A 25,353-nucleotide genomic window follows, 5' to 3' on the forward strand; every position below is an offset into this window, starting at 1 on the left:
TAATTATTCACAAAGTATTGATTTTTAAAAACTTGGTAATATTGGGTCTCTTAGATTTCACTAATTGGCTTGCCATAAAGCTTCGGTCATGTGCAGAATTTACATTTGCTTGATTACAGAAAATGAATCTAATCAATTATTTTATTAATACTAAAACAACTAAATAATAATTACTAAATAATGGCTAATGAAGCCTGGGTGTTCAAGCAGTGCTCATGACAAGTGCTTTTACAGAAGCACCTATGCTTGGAAATAGAACAGTAGGGGGAAGAAATCTCTGGATGCCGCACAACAGAACATTTTTATTTTATCCTCATACTGCCAGTTTTACTACTCAGACAATTGTGAGTTTGGTAAAGGTGAAACATGAATGCATGTTATTCAGACAAAATCAGAACATGCTTTAAAAGTGTAGAAAATAATTAAAGCGGGCCTACACTAGATTGCCTTGTGAGTCGTTCGCTGTGGAAAAAAGTAAGTAGAAGTTAAGTAAGTAAAAGTTAGCTGGAGGGGTGGGCGGCAAAAATGGCAGGATTTGAAGTCTTACTCATGCCAGAGGTGAGAACAGCATAACTCTTACTCATTGGGCTGCATGGTGGCGCAGTTGTTAGCACTGTTGCCTTGCAGCACGAAGGTTGCAGGTTCGAAACTCGGCTGCGGCCTTTCTGCGTGGAGTTGCGTGTTCTCCCCATGCATGCGTGGGTTTCCTCCGGGTACTCTGGTTTCCCCCACAGATCACAACATGCTCTATAGTGCTCCGGACGTCATGTGACTCTCAGAGAGTATACGCCATGTCGGCAGGCAACAAAGGTAAACAAAATGAATGGGATCGGCTTGGATTTTACTTCGTCAGAGTTTACTTCACACTTTAAAACCAAATAAATCGTTTTAGTCAGAAATTAAATAGATTAAACATCTCCGACACTTACCGTGCCCCTGGGATACTTTTTAAAAACGCCAGAAGCTGTCGGAGCGGACCTGGCCAGGGAACGCCTTGGGATTCCCCCGAAGGAGCTGGCCCAAGTGGCTGGGGAGAGGGAAGTTTGGGCCTCTCGACTTAGGCTACTGCCCCCGCGACCCGACTCCGGATAAGCGGATGAAAATGGATGGATGGACAAATAACATAGATTTACATGTAAGAAGTTTAAATAGAGTGCTGTGCTGTTTGAATGTATAAACTGAACGCCAAGAGAAATCACTAGTCTGATTTGTTTTTCTGTGAATAAAATAAATATGTCAGGCAGGAGCGTCTCAGGATCTGTCTGAGATCTGTCTCGGTGAGACCGATAATAGCAATCCAAAGTGCTTTTTATGTGTGATCTGACAATTGATCAACCATTGCTTAAAAATTAAATACAGCCTAGCCGGTTAATTGCTGTGATCATAAGACACGTAAACGGCAGCACGCAGAACTCACAAGGCAACGTTTTACGTGATGCTTACTTGCTGCTATGAGTAATAAGACAGAAAAAGCCACGCCAAAATAAGTTTAGGAAGCCCACTAAGAATCATAATAAAAGCATTTAAAATAAATACCATACACAGTTGAGGAAACGTTGGTTTAAGTACCTGATATGAAGTGGTCGCTGCATAAGTGAAAACCTTTACTCTTGGTACCCCACAGTTTCATTTTAGCCCAGTCACTAGCACGTTTTATTACGATGATCCAACGTTTGCGGCGCTCCGGATCTTGGGGAATCCTGTAGATGGCTCATCCCTTATGTTGCCCGCGTCTGTTCTGCATCCTGGGGCACAACAGGAATCTACCATATTTCCCGTTTGATTGAGTTTTCTGAAAATAACAAATGTTCCAGCTGCGGGCTTCTGCCTGCCAAGATGGCGCCGTTTTGATTTGAACTGTTGCATGCCGGGAGAAGTGACGTCAACTCCCGGAGCTCAATAGGTTATAAATTGTAAGTCGCTTTGGATAAAAGCGTCTGCCAAATAAATAAACATAAACATAGTATTCATGATATTTGAACATCTTGCTTTGGATTAGCTAAAAGCAAACAGACTCTTCCGCTACCCCCATTTGCCCTGCCACATTAATGCGTTATCTCCACAAATCGCCTGAAGGTATTCTGCCATGTTGTGGAATTGCTAATGCTAATGGTTAGCTTCTAATAGCTGATACATGCTCTACTCTCTCCTGGTTGTAGATTAGCATATATTGACTCACTCACCTTGGCTTGTGATAATTTCTATGTTGATTTTTGCAGCAAGTAGAGGCTAACCATTAGCATTAGCAGCTCCGCAATGTTGTGGAACACCTTCGGGCATATGTTATTTGTGGAGCTAGCACATCACTGTTGCATTTTTTATCCAAGAAAATATGTTTTACAATATTACAAATTAGCATATCGTGAATATTAATGAGCAAGATGTTGTTTTCTGCTGACCTACTCTGACAGAGAATAGTGTGTTTTTGAAGTGCTGTGGTTTATAAACATAAACAGAGGTTGTGTTGCTGAGTCTCAGCAGTCATTTAAAGTTATGGGAATAATGAATAAATACACACATTGGTGCATTCATCTTCTGGATCAGGAATGGTGATTCACTTTAAAATAAAGAACCAAATTAAGCCCTTCATCACCATAAAAAGCCACAACAAAAGCTGTTTCAGTGTTTGTTTTTTAGCACATTGCTTGCTCAAACATTTCTTTACAATTCTTTATTTTTTTACCTTGGTCATGAGATCTTAGCGGGACACCTGGCAGTCTTTATTTTACATGAGTGTCTTTAGATTTGGCTACTCCAAGCAACTCTTTCCTGTTTGTCAGTAAGAACAGGCCAATGTTTAGACCTCACTTGTCTAAATATGGATGAATTTGATTAACAGACATACGTCGATGCGAACGTTATAATTAGCTTCGGTGCAGCCTGGGATATTTTTTTGTGAAAACTCTTGAAACATGTTTCAGTTCGTCATCCTCACAAAGTTCTGTCATCTCCAACTGGGAAGCTTCATCTGTCACCAAATGGACCTTTGAAGCTTTTGAGTCTGCAGTAAACGGGATGATGAGGAAAGTGATCAGAGGTTGTTTTTTTCGTTTTGGGTCATAAAACCTTTCTGCAGATTTTCAACCAGCATTGCATAGCATGCTGTTCTCACCTCTGGTGCTCCAGTTGCCTTTAACAAGGACGACAACGGTATCAGGTTCCCCTTTTGAATAAGGTCCAAGAAGAGCTATAGTTTGTTGACAAATGTAAAAATACTTATTACTAGGTGAGGCAGAATTTTAAACTTTTCTTTCAGTTGGACTTTGACCAGATGCCCTAAATCAGATTTCCTCAGTGGATCACAAAACTAAGGATAGTCCTTCTCTTTCTCCGCAAGGGACCATGTTACTGTTTTAAAAAGTTCTAAACTGACAAAGGACTGTTTCTGCACAGACCATTTTTGGTGTGACACACTCTGAGCCTGAAAGCTTTAGGCCCAGTCCCAATACTTGGAGTACTAGAAGGAATGAGCTCGACACACAGGAAGTGACATCGCCTCTCCTCCATACGTTTTCAATGAGACATGAGTGACAAAGTGATAATCGCGGGTCTCCCTCCTGCTATGCGACACGCAAAAAACGAGCATGTGAAATTTTGGACTCGTGCATGTGTCGTGCACAAACGAGCCAGCGATGCGATCCCAGAAAATAGAACATTTTAAACTTTTCGTCACTGTTGCTCGGACAAGGACCAATCAGCAGAGGTTTTATTGACTGACCAATGAGCGGCCAGGATGCTTCGCATTACATCTCTGGGCAAACATGAAGGAAAAGTTACTTGCTTTACAACATTTCTACAAAAGAATATAGTGATCTTCACAAAAAGGCAGTAGATTGAGAAATAGTTGCTGAGATGGTTGTTGGTATGGTCTCATATTCACCATTTCTTTTTGTGTTTGGGAAGAACTCATTTACGTATTTGTGTTTTTTTATATAGTAAAGTCAGAAGTAAGACTTCACTTAACACTAGCAAAACCTTGTGAAACTTCATATCTACCGCTTTTTAAACTCTGAACTGCTTTAATAACCCAACATTCCCTCTAATCTGACGGCCAATTAAAACAACAGAGGACTGGAACAGAGTGCGTCGCTGGCTTTTACTGCTGCTGCTGCTGGCCGCTGCCGCATGTCACCTCCTGTGTGTGAGATTATCAAAACGACAGCTATCACTGATCGTAGTCGTTTGTTGCCTCCTGTATGTCAAGCCCATAAGGCTTCGAGTACGTAGTACACAAGTGTGCAAACATTTCTGAATTGGGACAGTGAGCATTAAATCATTGACCATGACATATGCCGGGATGCCAGTCGCTGTTTGTGCTACTTTAAAAGAAAAATCTTTGTTAACAACTTTCAAACAAACAAATAATAATTTGACAAAATTGACATTGATTGTTGTCCACATTCAGTTTTAGTCTTAAAACATTCAGAGCATGAATTAATATCATTAATCATCTTTCTAATCATCATTTCTTTCCTTTTAAAACACATTTTTTCTTGTGGGTAATTGTAGGAATTCCCTTTGCCAAAGACTGCATTGATGCAGACTTTGGCAAAGTGCTGATCAAGTGTGCAAAAGGGGTGTGGTGAACTTCTGCTCTTGAGAATCGAGACATCCAGGTACTGGTAGCTTTGGCACTGTGTGCAGGTGCAAGGTCCTGTTGGAAAATGAAATCTGCATCTCCGTGAAGTTGGTCAGCAGCAGGAAGCATGAATTGGTAAATGGCCTGTATTTGATCTAGCACCTTCTACAGTCCTGGAACCACTAAACAAATAGAGCGCTGTAACTAGACCGCTACCAGTGTCACTTAACGAGGAAGTTGTCACGATGTAAGCCAGGAGGAGGTTAGGACCCAAGATGCAAAACCAGGATGACACAAGGCAGGAGTAGTAAAAAACGTAAAATCCTTTATTAGGAATAATTGTCCAAAGTAAAATCCAAAAAGGGCAGGTAGCCAAAAACCTAAATCCAAAAATCCTAATGCGCAAACCTGGAGACCAAGAGAGGAAGAGCTCCTTTAAAGAGCAATACCTAGAGACCAAGAGACCAGGAGAGGGAAACGAGACAACGCTGACACAAAACAATGGACCGACAACACACTGAGACGCAGACAGGGTTATATACACAGGGGCTGGGTGATTAAGGGAATTGGACACAGGTGAGACTAAAAACAGAGAGGAGGAGCAGAACGGAGCAGGGGAGGAAACCAGACCTAACTGGGGAAGGAAGCAAAAATGAACCAAAGGGAGATACTGACCACATGATCCAAACATGACGGAAACCTAATGATAAGTGGGGTGACTACGGGAAACGAGGGAAACCTTGAGAGAACCTGGAGGGGGCTGGGGACCACAGGGACAAGGGGAACACCTAAGGAGAAAACCTGGAGTGGGCTGGGGAACACAAGGAGACACATAAGGGGAGCCGAGAGAGGGATGGGGAACACAAGGGGACACATGAGGGGGACACTGAACATGACAGAAGTCTGCCATACATCGTGGAAGAAGCAGGGAAAAGATGAAAATACATGTTTTTTTTCTAAATAAATGTGCTGTGATTGGTCAGCCACAATACTGGCCAGAGCTGTGGAAGTTCTGATAGAACATTACAAAACTTACATGCAAAGCAAAAATAATTTTGCTTCGTCAAATGATGGTCTAGATTCTAGGCTAAGTGATTAACACAGTGTGGATAATTTCCAGCTGTTATAATACTTAATGTTACTAGCATGTTAGCATGAGGCAGCTAACTTTTTATATAAAACACCTGAAGGTAAAAATGAACAATTGAACATAAACAATAGAGCAGCATTATTGTGCTCAGCAGTGTGCAACATCCCAGTTTGGCTGTGAAATGCCAGGTGTCATGTTTGTTCTTGTTGGTTCCACACAGCGGTTTGAGTCCCTCCCTGGATTTTGGTGTCTCCGTAGGATTGAGATCTATTTCCAGTTTGTTTGTTACGCAGAATAATGAGAACACGCTATAAGGTCTGATGACATAATTTGAAGATCGCCAAAAGGAAAAGAACTAATTATTCAGTTGAGACTCCAACAGATTGGGACTTCACTTGACTGGCACCACCTGCCCTCCATATATGTCACACTGACTTCACATATACCCGTAATGTGCAACCCCCAGCAGACATATGCGCTGCAGCTCTGCTGAGTTACTTTTTGTTGTTCTTCTTATTTAGATTTAACTGTAAACACATAATTAAAAACAGCATGCATGACAGGTTTGGAAGACTTAGTGGCAGCTAAAGTAAGGAAACTCTTCATTGTTACTTTCCGTAGGGCACTGGTGGAAGAAATTGTGAAAATACTGTCTTTATTCTGTAGAATATGTTCCACACGTATGATTAACTGGAAGATATATCATTTTGATCTGCAAGTAGAAGAACTTTTGGTTTTTTTGCATTTCTTGGAGGATGGGAGTAGACAGCAGACGTATGATCATGTGCATACAGTATGAGGAGTTTGCTTCACTACTGACTGTGGCTGCGCTGAATATGTTTTCACTGCCAGCTTCTTCCTCGAAAAGAAGAAAAACATGCAAAGTGGTTCATGAATATAACAACAGTTAAGTCACCTGAGTGTGTAGAAAACAAAGTTCTAACACTGATTGTTGCACCAGAGCAGAAAGTTCAAACACATTTAGCCATTTTTAAATTTAATCTTTTTTATGTTTCATTGATTCAACAATGAATGCGCTTCCTAAAAGCCACACATAATCTAACTACTCTGTATTTAGCCGTTGGCTAATTTATCAGTAATTTTTAGGCCAAAAAGTACTTTTGAAATAAACAAAGAACAAATAAAATCAAGTCAAACGCTTGAGTTTGTGTATAAATTTTGCAGTTTTAATATTTACCCACTTAAGGAGCAAGCTTTGTTATTCTGTTTTGTTTTGTTTTTGCTACTGTCTAGCTGCTCAGTTTGGATCATTTTGGTTTTCGTTAAGAACATAACACTTAAATTGGAAATCACTAGAGTTCACGTTTTAAGGAGCCTGCAGCCAGGTACTGATTTCCATCAGAGAACGGCTGAGTGGTGCTGCGATGATGTTTTGGTAATTATTGAAATGATCTAACTTTACTCATTAAGTCGGGAAGAACAATGCATTATTTCTCATCTTCAGACAAAACACTGTAGTGCTGTTTGTCAAAATTAGTATCAAAGGATCAGGCTTGTCTTGTCCAAGGTGCGGTCCATGGGCCACTTGAGGCCCTCAGAAAGATTTTCCGTGGCCCCCAGTGTGGTAGAGTTTATGTTCATTTTCTCCCCAATATGAAGCCTGTTTTTGAGAAGTAAAATAATTCCTGCATTAAAAAAATGTTACTTTTTTCTGGTCCATGAAGACTTTCACCTTGATCTTGGCCTTCACCTTGACAAGTTTGGATACCCATAGATGGTTAATTATAACAGTTAATTATAACATATGTTCACTCTGACAGTTTTCTGTCTTTATGTAGTGATTTATTTTGAACAAATTCCCTCATGAATTTGTACTTTTACCACCAATAGTCACTGTCTTTAAAGCACAAGTTTTCTGATTATGCAGAGTTCACATTTTAAAGCTGCAATGGCAAATTTGGAAAACAAATGAGCTTAAAACATATTTTTAATGCCTCTTAGGAATGTTCTAACATACTATAGCTGTAAATATATTGTGGAGATTAAAAAAAACTAAAGTTGTTCTTTTGTATTTGTCCAAAAACCTCCGCCAATTTTTTTTTAATTAGCATTGAACTTATATAGCGCTTTTCAAGATCCCCAAAGACACTTTCACACACTCTCACATTCACACACTGCTAGTGATGGTAAGCTACTTGTAGCCACAGCTGCCCTGGGGAGGTCTGACAGAGGCGAGGCTGCCATTTGGCGCCGTCGGCCCCTCTGACCACCACTAAAACAGGCAAGTTGGGTGAAGTGTCTTGCCCAAGGACACAACAGCAGGATACCCCTGGCGAGAGCTGGAATCGAACCCATGACCCTCCGATCATGAGGTAACCCGCTCTACCACCTGAGCTACTGCTGCCCCGATGAAATGTCAGACACGAAAACAACCATTGGTTGTCGGTCTTGGGTCCTCCGCTTATAACACACTTGCGTATTTTGCAACAGAACACCACTGGTGTGAGAGGTTCTGCACAGACGTCTCTGCATTAAGGGCCAGTGGACCCAGGCCCCACAAGATGGCGCTGTGGAGCTCTATGCTTGTTTAGAATAATCAGTGGAACAGAATAATTGGTTTTACAGTAGCATTGTATAAAATTCCATTCTGGCACCAAGATGATTCTCTGAAAAACATTTGTGTGTTTATATCTACGTTTTTGCCAGGACATTGACAAGCTCTGGGGATTACATTCTCTTGAAAAATGTCTCAGCGTCCATTTTATACGAGGAAGATTTTAGTGCGCATGCTCAGCTCATTCTCAGTGGTAAGCCATAGGGCCCAGAGACTCCGGGCCCCAAGCTCAGATCATCCAATCAATAGGTTAGAAAAACACATGAGAGCTTTTCTTTCTGTTCTGTGGACAGCTGGAGCCATGTTGGTTATGCTTGTTAGCTAACAAGAAGCAACAGAAATAATGAAGAGGACTTTGCCACTTGAACAAAAGTTAGAGATTAAACTAGATGTCTTTAACTAGTATTATCAAAGGGAATTGCTGGCACTGAAAATAGGGAGATGAGGCTGTTGTGGTTCGACTGGGGGTGGAGGAGGGGTGAGGAGAGCACCCGAGCGTTAGGGATCGCTGAATTAAACTTCTGATGACTGGACTTTAACTGAGGAGTTATTTAAAGTGACAGTGTGTATTTTTCCTAGCAATAGGGGACAGTAGATACCTAAATTGTTGCAAGCAAGCAGTATTCTTCTGTTGGAGAAAGACCTAACCAACGGATGCCATTAGGGTCAAAAAGCCCTGGGGAGTACAAACTTGAGCAAAATAACAAGCACATCAGACTCCCTTTCATCACTGGCAACAAGTGAAGAGGTAAATGTGTAAAACAACATTTAAGAATGATGAATGTTTTGTAACCGCTTGTTTCAAATTAGTAAATGCATTTTGTCCTCATGGGCTCCTGTAGAAGCAAACATGGCATTTAATATGGTGTCGCCCAGAGGCTTAGACCTGCTCCCATGTATTTTATACCTGATTTTTATGGTCATATGTTACAAAGCCGCCAATATTTTTCAACAACTGGGCATTATTTCATTCATTTTCAACAATATTTTGATGGATGTTTCCAGAAACTAATGGTAAAAACTACACATTGTATCTTTAAAGGTTTTTGAAGATGAAAGATCAACATTCAAGAACCGAACAACAATGGTGAGTGACACTTTAAATGTAAAAGTGTTTGCTCGCTTTTGCTACTTTTTGTGGCTCATTTAACACACACACACACACACACACACACACACACACACACACACACACACACACACGTGTGCATGCTGTTGAGTTGGTTTGCCCTACCTAACCTATCATGCAAGAGATCTCACTGTCAGAGAAGGAGAAACAAACTACCAGAGTCCCAAAAACACTTCTTGAAGTCACAAATAACAAGAGATGTTTGGACCAAGAAAATGGTGACCGATGTTTAGCACTGTCTCGTTTTGTTCGGAACTGGGGTGTCTGGTTCCAGCAGAAGCATCTCAGGGACGATACCCGAGGGGAGGGGTGAGTGTTTTGTGACCGTGTTTTTGTTCAAAACCTAGCTTGTTCTGTAGATTTGTTATAACAGCTTTAAGAAGACTGCAGTTATGGGCTTACATCAACAGGTGGCAGAAATTATCTTTTTGGTAGTGAATCAAAGATGGACAGACAGAAATGCAGCTAGATAAAACAGAAAAAAGCTGCTATGGATGCTTGGGAGGGAGTACACATCTAAATTCTTTTTCAAAAGGGTCAAGTTGAAAATAAAAATGAAGTTTGAAGAATGTAAATTAAAGGGACTTTTTGGACTTTTGAATTTTTATACTCGCGATTGCCCCCTCAGGCCAAAAGCGTAACGGCAGCTTCAATAGTAGGCTCGTGCACGTGGCGCACATGCTGTACGTGCACACTCCTTAATGAAAATAACAGCTGAGACAGTCCCGTGTGTGTGGCCCGGAGGACAGAAGAACACAGCAAATTAATAAAAATAATGTGCCTCTGTCTCTGCAGCTGCACTTTCTCGTCGGCCAGCCGAACGTGCAGTGTGTGTGTGTGTGTGTGTGTGTGTGTGTGTGTGTCCCAGAGGACAGGAGAATACGCATCTAATTAGTTAAATAATTTGGTTCTGTACCTTTCTCTTCAGCACAGCCGACAAAGGTTTAAGATGAGTCAGTGATCCTGCATGCTCAAATCATTCCCTTCTCTTACTTGAAAAATTGTTCCAAAATGAAAGTTGGACCCACACCTTTTTATCTGTGAATTCAATGCCGTTCGGCGAGTCTCAAATAAAAACTTGGGCATCTTATTAATGTAAAAAAAATCATTAATGTAAAAAAGAAACTCCAAATAACAAACTATGTTCACACCCGGAATCAAACCCAGGTCTTTAGCATGAGAGTCAAACATCTTACTAGGTGAGCTAAAGCGCCAGTGATGTTCACTGTATCTGTAATATTTATATCCGTGATCACAGCTGAAACAACGTCAATCCACAGAACGGTTTGGAGCGAAAATGGCTATTTTGTTGCTAATTTGCAGGAAATATCTAGAAGAAAGTAGCTAAGGGTCCTCAGAAATGTAGCTAGGTTCATCACTAGACGTTAGGAACAGCGACACAGTAGCTGAGTTGGCACTACGTCTCTCTCTGCTGCTAAAGCTACGGATAGCAAATGCTACGGGCGATGCCTGAGCGTGAACGCGCATGAAGCAGCCTGCTTGACCCGAGCAGCTCTCTTTTTCTGTGATTTTACAGAAAAACAGGCAATCACAGTAAAAATGCCAGGGCTCATTCTACAGGACCAGGGCATTGCAGGAGAATGTATGAAGAAGAAATGTATTATTTCTATACGTGTTTTGGCTGTCAAACTTCCTTATAGTCCCTTTAAAATAATCGACGCATTATTACCTTTGTTACTTAAGCATTTGGAAAGGCGTCAGTTTTGGCCATGGGAATTGCCGAATTTGCCAGTCACAATACTTTTGTGATCGTTTGGAGCCGAAATGGAAATTGAAATTAAAATTCTATTAATCGCCTAGCTCTATGACATGTTGAAGTGACGACAGCAGAATCCAGACCAAGACCTCACCGCTCTTTGGTTTTCCTCCCACATGAGCTGCATCCTCTGGAAACCACACAGATGAACACATCAGGGTGTTTCTGCAGGGATGAGAGGAGCTCCTTGTCATCTGTTGAAGTAGATCTTTTAAATACTCTGATGGAAACTTCTGCTCTCAGCATACAGCTGTCAGGAATCCCACCGGGAGAAAGTTGCTCATATTTTTTAAAAACAAACAGCGACTTGTGGATTTTAGTAGTATGAACATTTTGGAAGGGATTTTTAAAGTTTTTTATTTTTATTTATTTGATGATTTGCAGCAGTCAAATCGAGTTTAGAGCTACAATTCTAATAGATTTAATTTTTACAAAACAATAATCTACCAAAATGGTGGAAATTAATAAACTTGACCAAAACAACATCAATTTCTTGCTGTTTAGCCTCTTTTTGTAAAAATGTCATCTGTTTTTTCCTTAAATGTAGTGATGCAAGGCTGCACAGTGGAGCAGTGGTTAGAGCTGTTGCCTTGCAGCAAGAAGGTCCTGGGTTCGCTTCTTTCTGCGTGGAGTTTGCATTTTCTCCCTGTGCGAGCGTGGGTTCTCTCCGGGTACTCCGGCTTCCTCCCACCGTCCAAAAACATGACTGTTAGGTTGACTGGTTGTCCAAACTGTCCTTAGGTATGAGTGTGTGTGTGATTGTTTGTCATGTGTGTCTCTGTGTTGCCCTGCAATAGACTGGCTCTCTGTCCAGGGTGTACCCCCCGCCGATTGCCCGTTGACCGCTGGAGATAGGCACCAGCCCCCCGGCGGCCCTACGTGGACATGCGGGTTCAGAAAATGGATGGATGGATGTAGTGATGCAACTTAAAGTCATCCTCAATGAGGAGCCCAAATTACACAAAGATGAAAATTTCTGGCAAACTACTGTGTATATATTTATTTGTGCTGCTTTTTAAAGCTCTGGTCTAGGGAGTGCCTGGGATATATAGTCACTCTTAAATAACTTTTAGCCCCTGAAACTGCAGTTAGATTTCTTTCACCCTCCTGCCCATTCAGTTTTTAAAAAATGAAATTCTTCTCTTGGGCTGTCCTGCAGGAGTTGGAAAGAGATGATAGATTACTCTAAAATCAACCATTTGTCACTGGTTTGTCTGGACAGTTCAACACTTTTTTACTCTACGGGAGCAATTTTTAGAGTTTTGCATAAAGAAAAATGACTCAGTTTATTGCATAGGTTGCATGTTTTGCTTTTGTCTTGTTCCATATGAATAGAAACCTTTAATTCTGCACGCTCTCCAGCAACAAAACTACTCAGCAACAAGGGCAGCATCACCTCTTCTACTAATGAGGCTGTTTACTTACCAAATTTTCTTGCAAGCTTAAAAACAGGCCATGCATAGCAGAGCACGTAATCAGCATTAGCCAAACGGAGCCTCAGAAATCCCAGGTTAGAGAGCGCGTGACAGTCTAACACAGGCCATCTCACCTGCAGTGTCTGAACACGAGCAGCTCTCAGGGAGGTTACTGAAGTGAGCCAGCCACATTATTACACCCTGAACAAAGATGTGCTGCCTTCTTTTTAATTATTAATCTTCTAAATGAAGGCCAAGAAAATACAGCTAAATAATGTTAGAGCGGGTTTTTACAAACTTAACTGGATACATTATTAGAAAATTTTTGTATACTGTCATTTAAACAAGAAAAATGCCAACATCTGTTTTTAATTTGACTGAAATGTTCCAGTTTGTTGCATTTCTCTACCCTGAATGTTGTATTTGAGGTTCACAATGTGTTAAAAATCCCCGCTTGCAGCCATAGTTAGATTCTAACTTATTAATTAGCTTTAGAATTGTTTTTTTTTTTTCAGAAAAGCACAGAAACTTTATTAATTTTACTGATTTGAAGCTGGTTTCTATCAAATCCTTGAAGAATTTCCTGGAAGATGCAGGTTCCAGTGATAAAGAAGCTTTAGCGTTCGATTGTTTTCAATAATAATGGATAAAGGGAAGATTTTTCTGCCCGCTGCTTTATTTGCAGATGCAGATTGGGTAAACGTGGAGGCTTTACTGTATGTTTGCTTATCTGTCCTACCGTCCCATCCATTCAAACGGCGTTTCTTTCATTTAAAGCTGTGTGCTTGCTGGGCTTTTCTTTTTTCTTTTCCCTTTTACTTCCCTGGGACCTTTTCTGTTATTTTGGGACCAGATGGCGGGGAGCACGGAAGCGTCTCTTTTGTCTGGGTGCCCCTGTGTTAAAGAAAAAAAAAGAAAGAAAGGAGGAAAAAAAAGGTTGTCCTCTCTAATGTAATCACCGGAAGGGTCCGTTTTGGGCCATGAAAGAAGACAATCCGGTCTGGACACGTCTAGATTACAGAAACGCGGGGTTCATCTCCCGACCTGACCCCCTTTGACCGAGGTCCTGGCATGGAGGATCCCCCATCTTTGATCAGTGGAGGGTGGAGGTGCTGATGCGACCCCATGCGGGCCAAAGGCCACCCCTCTCCTCGACCCTGCCCTGTTTACCCTGTACTTGGATGCTGCTGACACCTCCTTCCGGAAGGAGCCGGGGTGGGGAGGTAGGATGGCACTGATGAGGAAACGGGGCAAGGGGGGGTACCATGACCTGTCTAGACACTGCTGTTGCTTGTTGCCGTGGTGTTGCTAAGGAGATAAAGTGAACTTTGACCTCGAACGTAGTTGGTTAGGAGCCACTCTGGTCATTCATGGATAACTTGTTAATTTTCCGAGTTAGAGGGGAGGAATAGGAGTTTGGACGTGAGCCACGTTAAACACCACAGCATGACTTTACCTCATTTTTATTAAAATTATTGTGTTTCAGTTGAGGAGCAGAAAAAAGGAGCGGTTTTATTTGTGTTCCAACTGGATTCTTGTTTGGAATTCTTCATTCCCCATTTGCAGTAAGTAACTTCACTGGTAATCTCCTTTTAAAGCAACTTAATTAAAAAAAAATAATTGTTTTGTTGTTTTTCTTCTGAATCTGGAAGAAAACACTCATTAGCTTTTCTGAGTTTGGCTTTCTAGAATTCTGTCATCAACTAATTGTGATTTTCTGTGTCGGCTGATGAAATATTATCATCTTCCTGCGCTTGTGAAGCCGGGGCTGAATGTAAAATTAGTGTTTTCAATTAAAAATGAAAAATAATCTTCATTTAGACGAGTCAGGGTTCTTTTTTAAAAGAGAAATCCGCACAAAAGCAGATAAAACGTTTGCTTTTTTAATAGAGATGCATAACAAGAACGTTTATTCTCTAACCAACGTGTCGGAGTGAGACCACACGACCCGAACCGTGATGCAGGCCGGTGTAGAACCTGACGTTGCTCCTCAGGAGTGTCTGGGGTGATTCCACCATCATGGCCGACGCCAAACAACAACAAAAAAAAAAAAAAAAAAACAACACCCTCTCGCCTGCCACTCAGGAGCGGTTTAAAATGGCAGCATGCAGCAAAAATGAGTGAGAGGGAGAAAGAGGGAGACACCCACCTCTGCAAGCTAAGGCACGGTTGACTGAGCTGTAGCTCCCCTCCAACTCAGACACCCTAAAAAAAAAGAAACGCCATGATTTTATTCTGGGTTTATTTCAGCCGCGTGAGCACGGGCTTCAATGTAAACGATAAAGTATTGAAATTATTGGAGATCTGGTCTTTTCTTTGGCTGAATTTTGGTGGTTTTGGTGTCGTTAGTCATTCATTGGCACAAAAACACCAAACCTGCATTAAATCTTCTTCTTTATGGTCAAACATGATGGAATAACGATAAAAACACTCTGTTATCGTTTGCCAGAGCTGCTGATTCAACAGTACGGCCATTCTGGAACGATAGTTAAGAGTCACACCCAATCCTGAAGCTGAGCTGAACAACAGGAACACCTTACTGCCCATTCAGCTTCCCGTCTCACTTCAACAAACCATGTCTTTTTGTGCATTTGAACATTTTTGGTTCAAAAGTTTCTCCTTAAATTCAAAATTGTAGGAAAGTTAGAACAAGAGAAATGTGAAAAACAAGTGAGTAAATATTCATTCTGAGGCTGGTATGTACTTATGAAGTACTTGTGCATATCCAAACACATTTGTGTATATATTTATAGAAACTAATGAAATATTCTAACCTTATAGTGGTGTTTTCTTAGTGTTCAGATGCGTGTGTTTTTGTGTTTGTTTTTCTCAAAGAATGCAGATTAGAAGGTCAGACAATGAGATTTTCCATTCTGGATGCAGTCGATCAAGCACACGGATAAGAATATATCCATTTTGTTGTCCTGTCTTCCTCATATTAATCAAACCATCTTGTTTTTTATGTGTCCCTCTGTTTATCAAACGTGACTGTGTTTAATGAATTATTGCATGCTGCTTACTGATAATCACAAAAATGTTGCTTTAAATCATGAAAAAATAAAAAAATATTAAGTTATTTGTGTTTTTCAAATATATTTGGTCGTTTTGGGGGTTTCGTGCATTCGCCGTAGCGTCATTTCTTTCCTAAATTGATGCATTACAGTTTTTCTGCATTCCATTTTTCTTTAAAGAGCTTGAAAGTACAACGTGCCATGATTCAGTGAACATTAAAACGCTTTGCTCATAGGAAAGCATCTCCGCGTGTGTACTTATTATGTCATCTCGCTAATTAAAAACTATATGCTACACCAACCTGATGCTATTTCACAGCTTGGGATCACTGTAAAGGAGCTCCAAGGCTAAACGTGTTTATATCCAGTCCTAAATTAGCTTTTAAACCTTGTCGTTTTCTGTCTTTGTAGAACTGTCTTCCACTTCCTAACAGCTCTATTAAGACTGCCTATATCCAGACTGCACTGTGCAGAATTTAAAGGTAAATGTCTACTTTTTTTTCCTTTATTTTTAGCTCTTCCTCTTCTCCCTGAATGACACTTTATTACCGGTTTCCCGGGGTGTGAATGTGTGTTTTCTTCCATTTTTTCCACAGAGCAGAGAGCTGGTGGTGGACTCGGAGGAAGATGTCATGCTAAGGATGGATTTTTGGTGATGATGATGTTGGTGCTGTTGATGCAGCATCGAGCTCTTACTTTGTGCCTCTGTCAGCTATGATCCGTAACCACACGGTGAGTGACAGGCCAGTCTCCGGGGAAAGCAGAGGTCTGAGGTGAGTCAGATGTATCCTTGACCCTGTCTGAATGTGTGTCAGCAGGCTACGGAAACTCAGGAAGAAAGGCCAGAACTGGCATGACTGTACATTGTACATCTTTATTTTACTTTATGTTAGAAGAAAGTTGCAATCCTACTCAGATACCCTGACTTCATGAGATGATAATGTAGCTCATATCCCTAAAAGTTATATATTTGATCCATTTTTGTCAATTTCTGTCCCACGTGAGATATAAATACTTTGCTTTGTGATGTTTTTAGATACTAGTGTGACATATGAGCTGAGATTTGGTGGTTTCTCTGCATCAATTCCAGGGTGTTGAAAAATATACATTTTTAGGTAAAACGTTGATTTGATGGAAAAACATTTTCTAGGTCCACATAATAAAATCATTCTGTTTTCATATTTATGCTGAATATTAAGAATATGGGCTAATATCTAAAGCGGTTCTGGTTTAAGTGAGGAGAATATTCAAGCATTGTCTGTTGGAATCGTAAAACCTTAGGTTCAATAAAAAGTTTTAACATATTCATTTAAAGGTGCAATATGTAAGAATGAAGTAAGCATGACATCATGTGGTTAAATCTTGGTTCTGCAGTCCATTTTTCTAAAATAAAAGTAACTGTCTCACTGCTGTTTCATGAGTTTCCTGGGTTTTGCCAGTCATAGCTCAGCGCCAGAAGATTGTGGATGACAAGTAAAGGCAAGTAATACACAGTAAGTAGATAAGTACATTTGCATATCTGGCGGTAGCACTTTTGGGTGTTTGACGGCAGGGGGCACTCACTTATTATGGCAGCATGCCTCTGGCATTAGAGGAGTTTGCTGTCTTGCTGGTATTTTTCTGAACAACTTATTAAAGGAAGCAAAACGGCCAATTTACTCATGATTCACTTTACACATACCTTTCACTGTAACATTGAGTGTTGGTAATTGAAAAAGTTCCTAGAATTTTTTTGAGCTGTTTGCTTTATATTGACCATTAGCATTGTTAGCTCAACACAAGCCTCTAGCCTGCTTCACCCGATATTAGAGTGGCTTCTTAGGGGTACGAGAAATAACTTCTGGGTTGCTCCTGTTTACTGGCTTCAATTCTTTAAACAACTCTGGAACGTTTTGCTGACTGGTGTCAAATTACAAATGTTGGCACTACTACGTTAGATCTGCACAGACTCTGCAACCCCGCGGGATTGCAGATTATAAACAGTGATACGTCCCTCTTTAGTTTTTTAAAATGAGAAAAACTGACAACCCCCCAGCCGGCTGAGAATGAAATCTGTTTCACTGTAACCTTCCATCTATCATGATTGAGACATTAGACCGGTTAGGGATTAGTTCTTTGTTAAATTCTTACATATTGCTCCTTTAATTATTTCATTTGTTACCGTTATTGTGTTGATTAACAAATAAATCATGAACAAAATAAAGTTTTAGATTATATTGTCCTATCTTTATATCGTTAAGCCTTTGGATCAAAAAGGTGTTTTTCCAAAATTGGACGTATTAGTCATACATTATTATTACAACTGTATAAATATTTTATACACTAAATGTAAATCTAAGAAATAACTATTTCAGTCAGGTTGCCATGTCAAAAGTAGTTGTTAACTTTCTTGGCAATTAATGTTGCTATTATTGAAAATGTTTTGTTGTTGTTTTAAATCAGTTTTCAGCTATTTTGTTTAAAACGTTCACCAGATGTTTGCAAAACAAAAGAAATATTCTGACGAATCTTAAATGTGTTTGAAACAAAATGGATCTTGGAGGCAATTTTCTCTGCAGCAGGCACTCAAAACACCAAAAAGGGAATATTTCTACTATAATAAAAACATGGTTGCAACTCAAAAAAATATGCACTGATGCTTTTTCTCTTCTTTTTTTTCCAAGTGAATGAAAAGAATTAGTGCTTAAAAAGTCCTGCATCCTTTTTTCAAGGGTCACTCAAACACAGTGTGTGAAATGAGAGTTGCCTGGGTGTGACTTTACCAGAATGCACCCACTTGCTATTGTCTGCCTACTCAACTTCTGCAGGCCCCAGTGCCCTGACTTCCATACATGAGAGATCAAGGGTTACCAAGGTGCTTTTGAGAAAAGAGGGCTCAATGTGAGAGGGGACAAACTGACCGCTCCACAAAATACTCATTTCCTTTGCATGTTCGATACCCTAGTGGGGATTCAGATGAGGTCACTGACACCACCGCCCTTTTTCTTCTTCGTCCAGCCGTTGTTGCTACTGAAAACTGTTGCTCACCGTCTTTCAGTGGCTCCCCATCTCCCTCGATAGCACACTTGAGTTTGGCCCAAAAGAAAGTTTGTTCAGACTCTGGTTGTTATCAAACCTGTAGAAAAGGTAAAAGCACCTCTTATTCTTGCCAGAAAAGTTCAACCACTGAGCCACGGCATTAACTTGTATTCTAACAAGATTAAAATATATTCGTCCTGGGGATTAGCATAGTTAGGTATCCTTTTGCCTCCGTATTATTTTTTCTCCCAGCGCTGGTGCGTTGACGTCGGGCTTTGATCTGTGTTGCGAGGCAAGAGTCCTGGCTTGGACCTAGCCATTCGAGTGCCAAGTGTGAAATTGGCCTGATGTCATCCCTATTCTTCACCTTTTACATCTTTCACCACTTTAATTATGTTTCCGCCACAAAGCCCAGGCACCTCTGAGCAGATTCCACTCCAGCCGTAGGAAACATTTTAGAAACTGTGGGTAAATGACACAGTGGGGGGGGGGGGGGGGGGGAGGTCAGAGCAGGATGGGGCCCTTTTGTGTTCACAGATAGACATCGATGCTTTCCTGAATCTTCTTCTCTCTCTTTTTTAATCCCCACCATAAAAAAATATCTATTAAAAACGTGAGATTTTAAACTTTTTTAGCATTTGTTTTATGTTTACCAATAAATCTTCATGATAGTTTGCTGTTTTAAAAAGATGTAGGTCCCCAGCATCTGGTTGCTGAGTTTTTTGTTTTCATTTTTTTCTTTTGGGAAGGGGGTGCTATGCTCATGTAGCGTTAGCTTTAGCTTTAGCATTGGTGTCCCCATCTGAACTCCAGGCTGCTCCTCTTCTTCTCCCTGTGAATATTCTAGCAACGAGTCCTTTTGATGCACTGAATGAGGGATCGAAACAACAGGAGTGTGTGCATGGAACATGAGAATGAAATAAAATATTTGTGTGTGCGTGTGTGTGTGTGTGTGTGTGTGTGTGTGTGTGTGTGTGTGTGTGTGTGTGTGTGTGTGTGTGTGTGTATGTGTGTGTGTGTGTGTGTGTGAGAGAGAGAGAGAGAGAGAGAGAGAGTTTAGAGATTGAGAAAGCTGTGTGGAGAATGGGTTACTGCGGGGCGGAGGAGATGGGAGGAAGGGGGAACCAGCCACCTGCAGCCATGGCGGGCTTTGACCTTCATTGCTCCCTCTCTCTCCCTCTCTCACTCTCTTCCCCTCCCCTTCCCCTCTCTCTCCCTCTTTCTGCTCCCATTTCTGCCTTGTGATAGAAGCTCTTTTCAGAGGCGGCGAAGAAGACTGACCGTCTCGAAGACAGCAGCAGCCCTATCTGGTGTAATGCCTAGTCACTGGCCGTTAGACATGGCGCTCCAAGACTAGCGGTGCAAGCATGGAAATGCAGATAAGGCATTGTTGAGGAAACATGCCTGGGAATTGTTCAAGGCTTTCACTTGCAGAATGTTTGGATGCTTATGATGGAATTGATTGTTGTGCACTGCATATTACCGATGCTGTTGATAAAATATGTGAATACTGGATGTGTTTTGATGTGTTTCTTGATGTTTGCGGCTAAAAACAAAGACTTTCTGATCTGTTGCACCTTGTTTGTGTTTCAAGGAGCACAGAAAGCATTTTTGTATAATCTTCAAGGTTTATTTATTCTTCTTTTGCAGTTTTCAAGAGGCAGTTAATTACACAATTAATACATGATACAAATTATGTACATTATACCAAAGAATACTTCCAACTTAAAATAAAAATAGCATTGTTTTCTACAACTCTGTGTTGTAATTTCATTTAGACATGTTCATATATAGATAGATATACGCTGATGAGTAAATTCATAATGTCGTACCAGCAGTTTTTCATAAAAGGCAATAAACTTGAGTAGTCTGCATTTGAAGTAATACTGCTTCTCTGATTCGGCACAGTTCTGTTTCACAAAAAGTTCCCACTTGAACTTTTAAGGCAAGGTGTGTTTTGTTCTGTTTGGTGGATTTCTCTTTTTTTACTTTTTAATTCACACACATTTATTTTTGCAGATACACAAAAAAAAAAGAAAAAGAAAAGAAAGAAAAACACTCAGAAAGGCAAAAAAGTCCACAATTTGGTATGGATGCAGTCTGAAAACCAAAGAAAACTCATACTTTTTTCTCTGTAAGGTTTATAAACACAGTTATTTGCCCCAAGTACAACAAATTGCAGCTTTCATGCACAAAAGGCCCCATGACAATATGTCATTCACAAAAAATAATAATAAAAGGAAACAAAAACAAAAAAACTAAAAAAAATGAAGTTATTGCAAGATAAACAAGCAGTGTAAACACCTCAGAAGTCTACTCTAAAGCAACACCGGTCATTGGATAGATTTTTTATCTCAATATAATCTATATAAATACACATATGAAGTCCTTTCAACACCAATAAGAGATTTCCAACATTTGTAATACAGTCACTGATGGATTTCCCTTCTTTTCAATGATATATGAATATGTAATAAAAATGTATATAGAGAAAGATTTACCAAGAACATCCAAAAACCTGCACGTGTGGTCTAGAGAGTGGTCATCATTGTCTTTTATGCTACAGAGTTGTTTCTGTGACCCAAAAGGCAGCATCATAGCCTTCAGTTAGCTTCAAACACCAACAAAAACAAATCATATTGCTACTTAAAACAACAATAGCTGCACTGATGCATTGGCATACGTTTGTTTAAAGAATAGAAGTTTTAGTTAAATGTTAGCTAGAAAAAAACTGAAACAAATGCCCAATTAGCTCAGAAAACGTCATTTTGACCAGTTTACACCAAGAAAACCAGCAGCATGGCGACATTTAGTTAGATTCACAGTAGCCTGGATGCAGCAGAAAAATACTATTCTTTGGACTTCAGTTTTTATTTTTTAATTTAATTTTATTTTTTATTTCCACTTGACTGACAAATCGAAGGTGCCAGTTAGTTAAAATGCAAAATGATGACAATCATGTATAGCTGTGTATAAAAACGGAGAGATCTGAAGCTCCTGGAAAGGGGCGGAGACAAGAAAAACAAGGAAAACTCTATACATCATCTTCTTTTATAGACGTGATATTGCAGAAATATCTCTATTTTTTAAACAATTTATGCTGGTATACGCTGGCCCTTTGTTCGGTCATATTATTGCATTGAAGGCTTGATTAAACCTCCCATAAAACGAAAAAAAATACCACTATAATATTCCCATAGGAGCCTATGGAATGGGGTGTAGGAATTCTGGGTGACCTTTGTTGTGTTGTGGAGCCATTGTACATCCGGGTAATTAAAGTATCTGCTGTGGAAATATTAAATATTCCTGTAAGTAGAGTTTTTAATCTTTATTAAAGAAAATCTATCATAGGATTACTATAGGTTCTTTTTCGTCAGGAGGCTGTTTTTTTTTCTTCTGGAAATCAATCGCTGTCTGATTTTTCGTCTTTCGACGTGACGGTGGCGTGATTGTACAGTCCCTGCGCCATCAGGTGCAAAGCCAGACTGTTTTTAGTGCCGCTGGCCTTCTTGATTTTTGCTCTTTTGTTCTGAAACCAGATCTTGATCTGGGATTCGTTCAGGCCCAGCTCCTGCGCCAGGTTCTGTCGCCTCTGCTCCGTCAGATACCGATTTGTCTGAAACTCTGATTTGAGTCTTTGCAGCTGCTCTGCTGTGAAGGCCGTGCGTGGTCGCTTGTCCTCTTTGCTGGTCGACTTCTTCTTTGGTTTGCGGGATCTTGGCCCTGTTGGTCACAGGACACACGTGCAGTGTCTTGTTAGTGTCAAAATCACCAACCAACTGAAAATTAAACTAGAGAGGTGTACAGCAGTGATAGAGGTGGGAAATCGTAGAAATATCCCTTTAGTTTTTTATTAGTAAACTACTCCGTCTTCGCATTCTTTATTTTATCATTTTGCATTAAGCTTTCCAACCCAAAAGCACGTGCGTAAAGTTAACTTTTACGCAAAAGCGTCATTCAGTTTTAAAGCGTATTCCAGTCTTCCCAAATTACGTCCAAACAAAGAACTGAAAATGCAAAGTAAGAGTAGCTTTTTAATTATTTATGTTGTCAGCTTAAAGATATTTTAAAAAATAACGGATATAAATGTGTTTTCTCTTCATGACGTGCAGAAAAACGAGACGAACGGTGCCAAAAATTCGAGTTTCACTAAAGAAACGAACCATGAAGCTGAAGTACCTCCCTGTTGCTACTCTCCTTCCTCTCTGACACACACACACACACACACACACAGACACACACACACACACACACACACACACACACACACACACACACACACACACACACACACACACACACACACACACTGAACTGAAAGTGTATGAGAATTAAATAAATAATTTTCCGCTCAGTTTTTGTTTTTTATTTTAAAATCAGGATGAATTCCATCCTTTTAAGTTTTCCTTTTCTTTTAAAAGTTTATTTTTTGGGTCCAGATTTATCCTACAGCTCCTAATCTGACCAACGTGCCAGAATCTGAGCAACACACATCAATATTCCTCCTGGAAGGATGCTCGTTTGGAGAGTTTGTCTCCTCCTCCGAATTGTGCGTAAAAACATTCATGAATCAACACAAGACGGCTCGAGTTCCACGGATCAGCGCGCGCGTGTGTCACAATTATTTATTTCTTTACCTCTCCTCAATCAGTGTGAGAACGGCAGCTCAGCAACTCGTAGTAGTCGCCCACGCCACTCTATATGGCGTTACATAATGCATGAGAACAAGTTGTACTCCACTTTTTTTGATAGACGCAAAGGAAATTTCAGTCTCTAACTTGCAACAGGATGACAAACTTTAGAGTTGCACCAGAAAAACAGCAGCTTTAGGCTCACTAGCGGCCTGATTAGCCTCCAAACGCATCAGATGGAGCTTAAATGTTCCTTTTTAAAATGTTACACACTCTCTTGAATGTTTTTGTTTACATATTTTAATGACTATTGTTGGATTTACGCTTGAAATAATTAACTTTACGTATTAGAGAATAAAGACTATTTTCGTGACGAGAAATTGACGTGACGTTATAGTTCCACACATGAGCCGTTTTTTATTCTTTTGTTGAGTAAGTTTTAAATGTTTTGCTCCTTATAATAAAAATGTCCATTATTTGTTTGCATACTAAATCAAGCCTACTTTCACCAAAATAAAATTAAACATTTATGCACTTTAATATTTTTACTCTATTCCAAACGCGCGTCCTGGTTTAACCTCTTTACATTTATTTTTTATTTTAAGGATTGTAATTTCTGTTCAGCACCGCTCTGCTCTACTCTGCAAGTGAGAAGTCGGTCAAGCCATCTGGGGTCAGTGTTACGGGGTATTTCAGGTTACCGACAGGAGCGGGGATAGTAGAAAATGCACGCCACCAACCTGAAGAAGGCCTGTCCGAGTATCTGGTGCAGTAAACCCAGGCTGGCCACAGCATGGGCTTAGACATGGACGGGTTTGAGCTGGCTTGGGAACTGTCCGAGTCCGAGCTCAGGCACTGGTCTCCATTCTCCCCGCGGGTATTTAGGGGCTCCTCTGCGGTTTTGGGGGGCTTCTTTGCTCCTGTGACCGTGTGCGGAGTGGAGGTCCCCTCCGCCGGCACCGTACTCCCCACCGGCTCGGTCTGATGAGGGGCGGCGGGGCTGTTGTGGTTCTCCCGCGACGCGAAGCTGCCGCTCTCCTCGCGGTTTCCCCCCGCGTCCTTTTTCCTCCCGAAGTCCGGCCGCAGGATGTTGTCGATGAAGAAATTGGTGACCCGATGAGGAATCTGCAGGTTCCCCGGCGCCTGCAGGAGGGGGAGTATGGCTCTGTTGGACTCGTCCGCTGACTCCCGCCGCTCCACCTCATCTCCTTTGCCGTGCTCATTTTCTTCCATAGTGATTCACTTTCGCCGCTTTACTCTAGTTTAACCCCTTTATCGCTCTCCCGCTGCAGGAACAAAAAATCGCGGACAACTTTGCAGGAATTTTAAAAAGAACTGCACGAGTAAAAAACAAATAAAAAACTCTCAGATAGTGGGAGCCTCGAACACCATGCAAAGCCTTGCGGTAGCGTCCTTTGCGAAAAGCATGTATTTTTTTTCTTTTCACATAAATCCCATCAAACTCGGGTTACAGCTCAGCTATCACTTGCCATTTGCGCACCATCCAATTTGGTGCTATCCGATTTGCGCGTCCACTGCGTATCTACACCTAAACTAAACTAAAAGGGGGTAAATAAAGAGGCTCCTAACTGATGCTCTAATACTCTCACTCCGGAGTTTTGTTCTTATTTTCAATGCGAGCACCCCCGAGTGACGTTCTCTCATCGTCCTCCCCGACACGTGCCTCGGACCAATCGGATTGCAGAAACCGGGCCACGTGACGCACACTCCAGTGCAGTATACAACCGCCCATCCTCTCCTCGGTAAAAGAGGAAGAGTCCCGGACTTAACAGAGAGGAAGCCTCATTTAAATCCACTGCATGTTCCCAGTTACTCCCAATATATCATTTCCCTCTAAAACCCGTTTTACTTTATGTAATTTACTTTTAAGTACATTTTGGATACGGGACAGTTTGTGCGTAAAACCAGAGTGTGCGTAAAAACCTGTTTGTGCGTATAACAAGACTGGTTGGCAAAGTGAGCGGCAAAGACCCCATGGGTCTCCTAGTTGCAGGGCAAACATTCCTAATTATGCCAAGGAGTATAGCACCATTCCACTTTAATTCAATATCTTAATAAAAACTGGAATTCTTGACTGTTTTTGGAGATCTTGGATGGCACCGTTTCA

The 25,353-nt window shown here is 40.8% G+C and overlaps 1 protein-coding gene and 1 long non-coding RNA gene across 5 annotated transcripts in view; one reads left to right on the forward strand and one right to left on the reverse strand.

Annotated features, from left to right (window-relative positions):
* Nucleotides 1-20,349, forward strand: part of LOC107382479 (uncharacterized) — a 30,386-nt gene extending 10,037 nt beyond the window's left edge. Inside the window, exons 4-9 of one of the 4 annotated variants that reach the window (XR_008566030.2) lie at nucleotides 9,287-9,331; nucleotides 14,052-14,130; nucleotides 15,988-16,058; nucleotides 16,173-16,349; nucleotides 17,016-17,069; nucleotides 19,843-20,349. This is a non-coding gene — a long non-coding RNA (uncharacterized lncRNA). Of the gene's footprint in view, nucleotides 1-9,286; nucleotides 9,332-14,051; nucleotides 14,131-15,987; nucleotides 16,059-16,172; nucleotides 17,070-19,842 lie in introns of all 4 variants that reach the window. The other 3 variants (XR_001572616.3, XR_001572617.3, XR_001572618.3) reach the window with 3 other exon arrangements.
* en2a (engrailed homeobox 2a) lies at nucleotides 20,210-24,883 on the reverse strand. The gene is made up of 2 exons (XM_015954621.3): nucleotides 23,966-24,883; nucleotides 20,210-22,317 (listed from the first exon to the last, which is right to left on the reverse strand). The coding sequence occupies exons 1-2, from the start codon at nucleotides 24,456-24,458 to the stop codon at nucleotides 21,998-22,000; spliced, it is 813 nt and encodes a 270-aa protein (XP_015810107.3). The 5' UTR covers nucleotides 24,459-24,883; the 3' UTR covers nucleotides 20,210-21,997.
* Between the last annotated feature and the right edge of the window lie 470 nt (nucleotides 24,884-25,353).

The sequence above is a fragment of the Nothobranchius furzeri genome, chromosome 7 (genome assembly GCF_043380555.1).
Source record: "Nothobranchius furzeri strain GRZ-AD chromosome 7, NfurGRZ-RIMD1, whole genome shotgun sequence".
Lineage (NCBI taxonomy): Eukaryota > Metazoa > Chordata > Actinopteri > Cyprinodontiformes > Nothobranchiidae > Nothobranchius > Nothobranchius furzeri.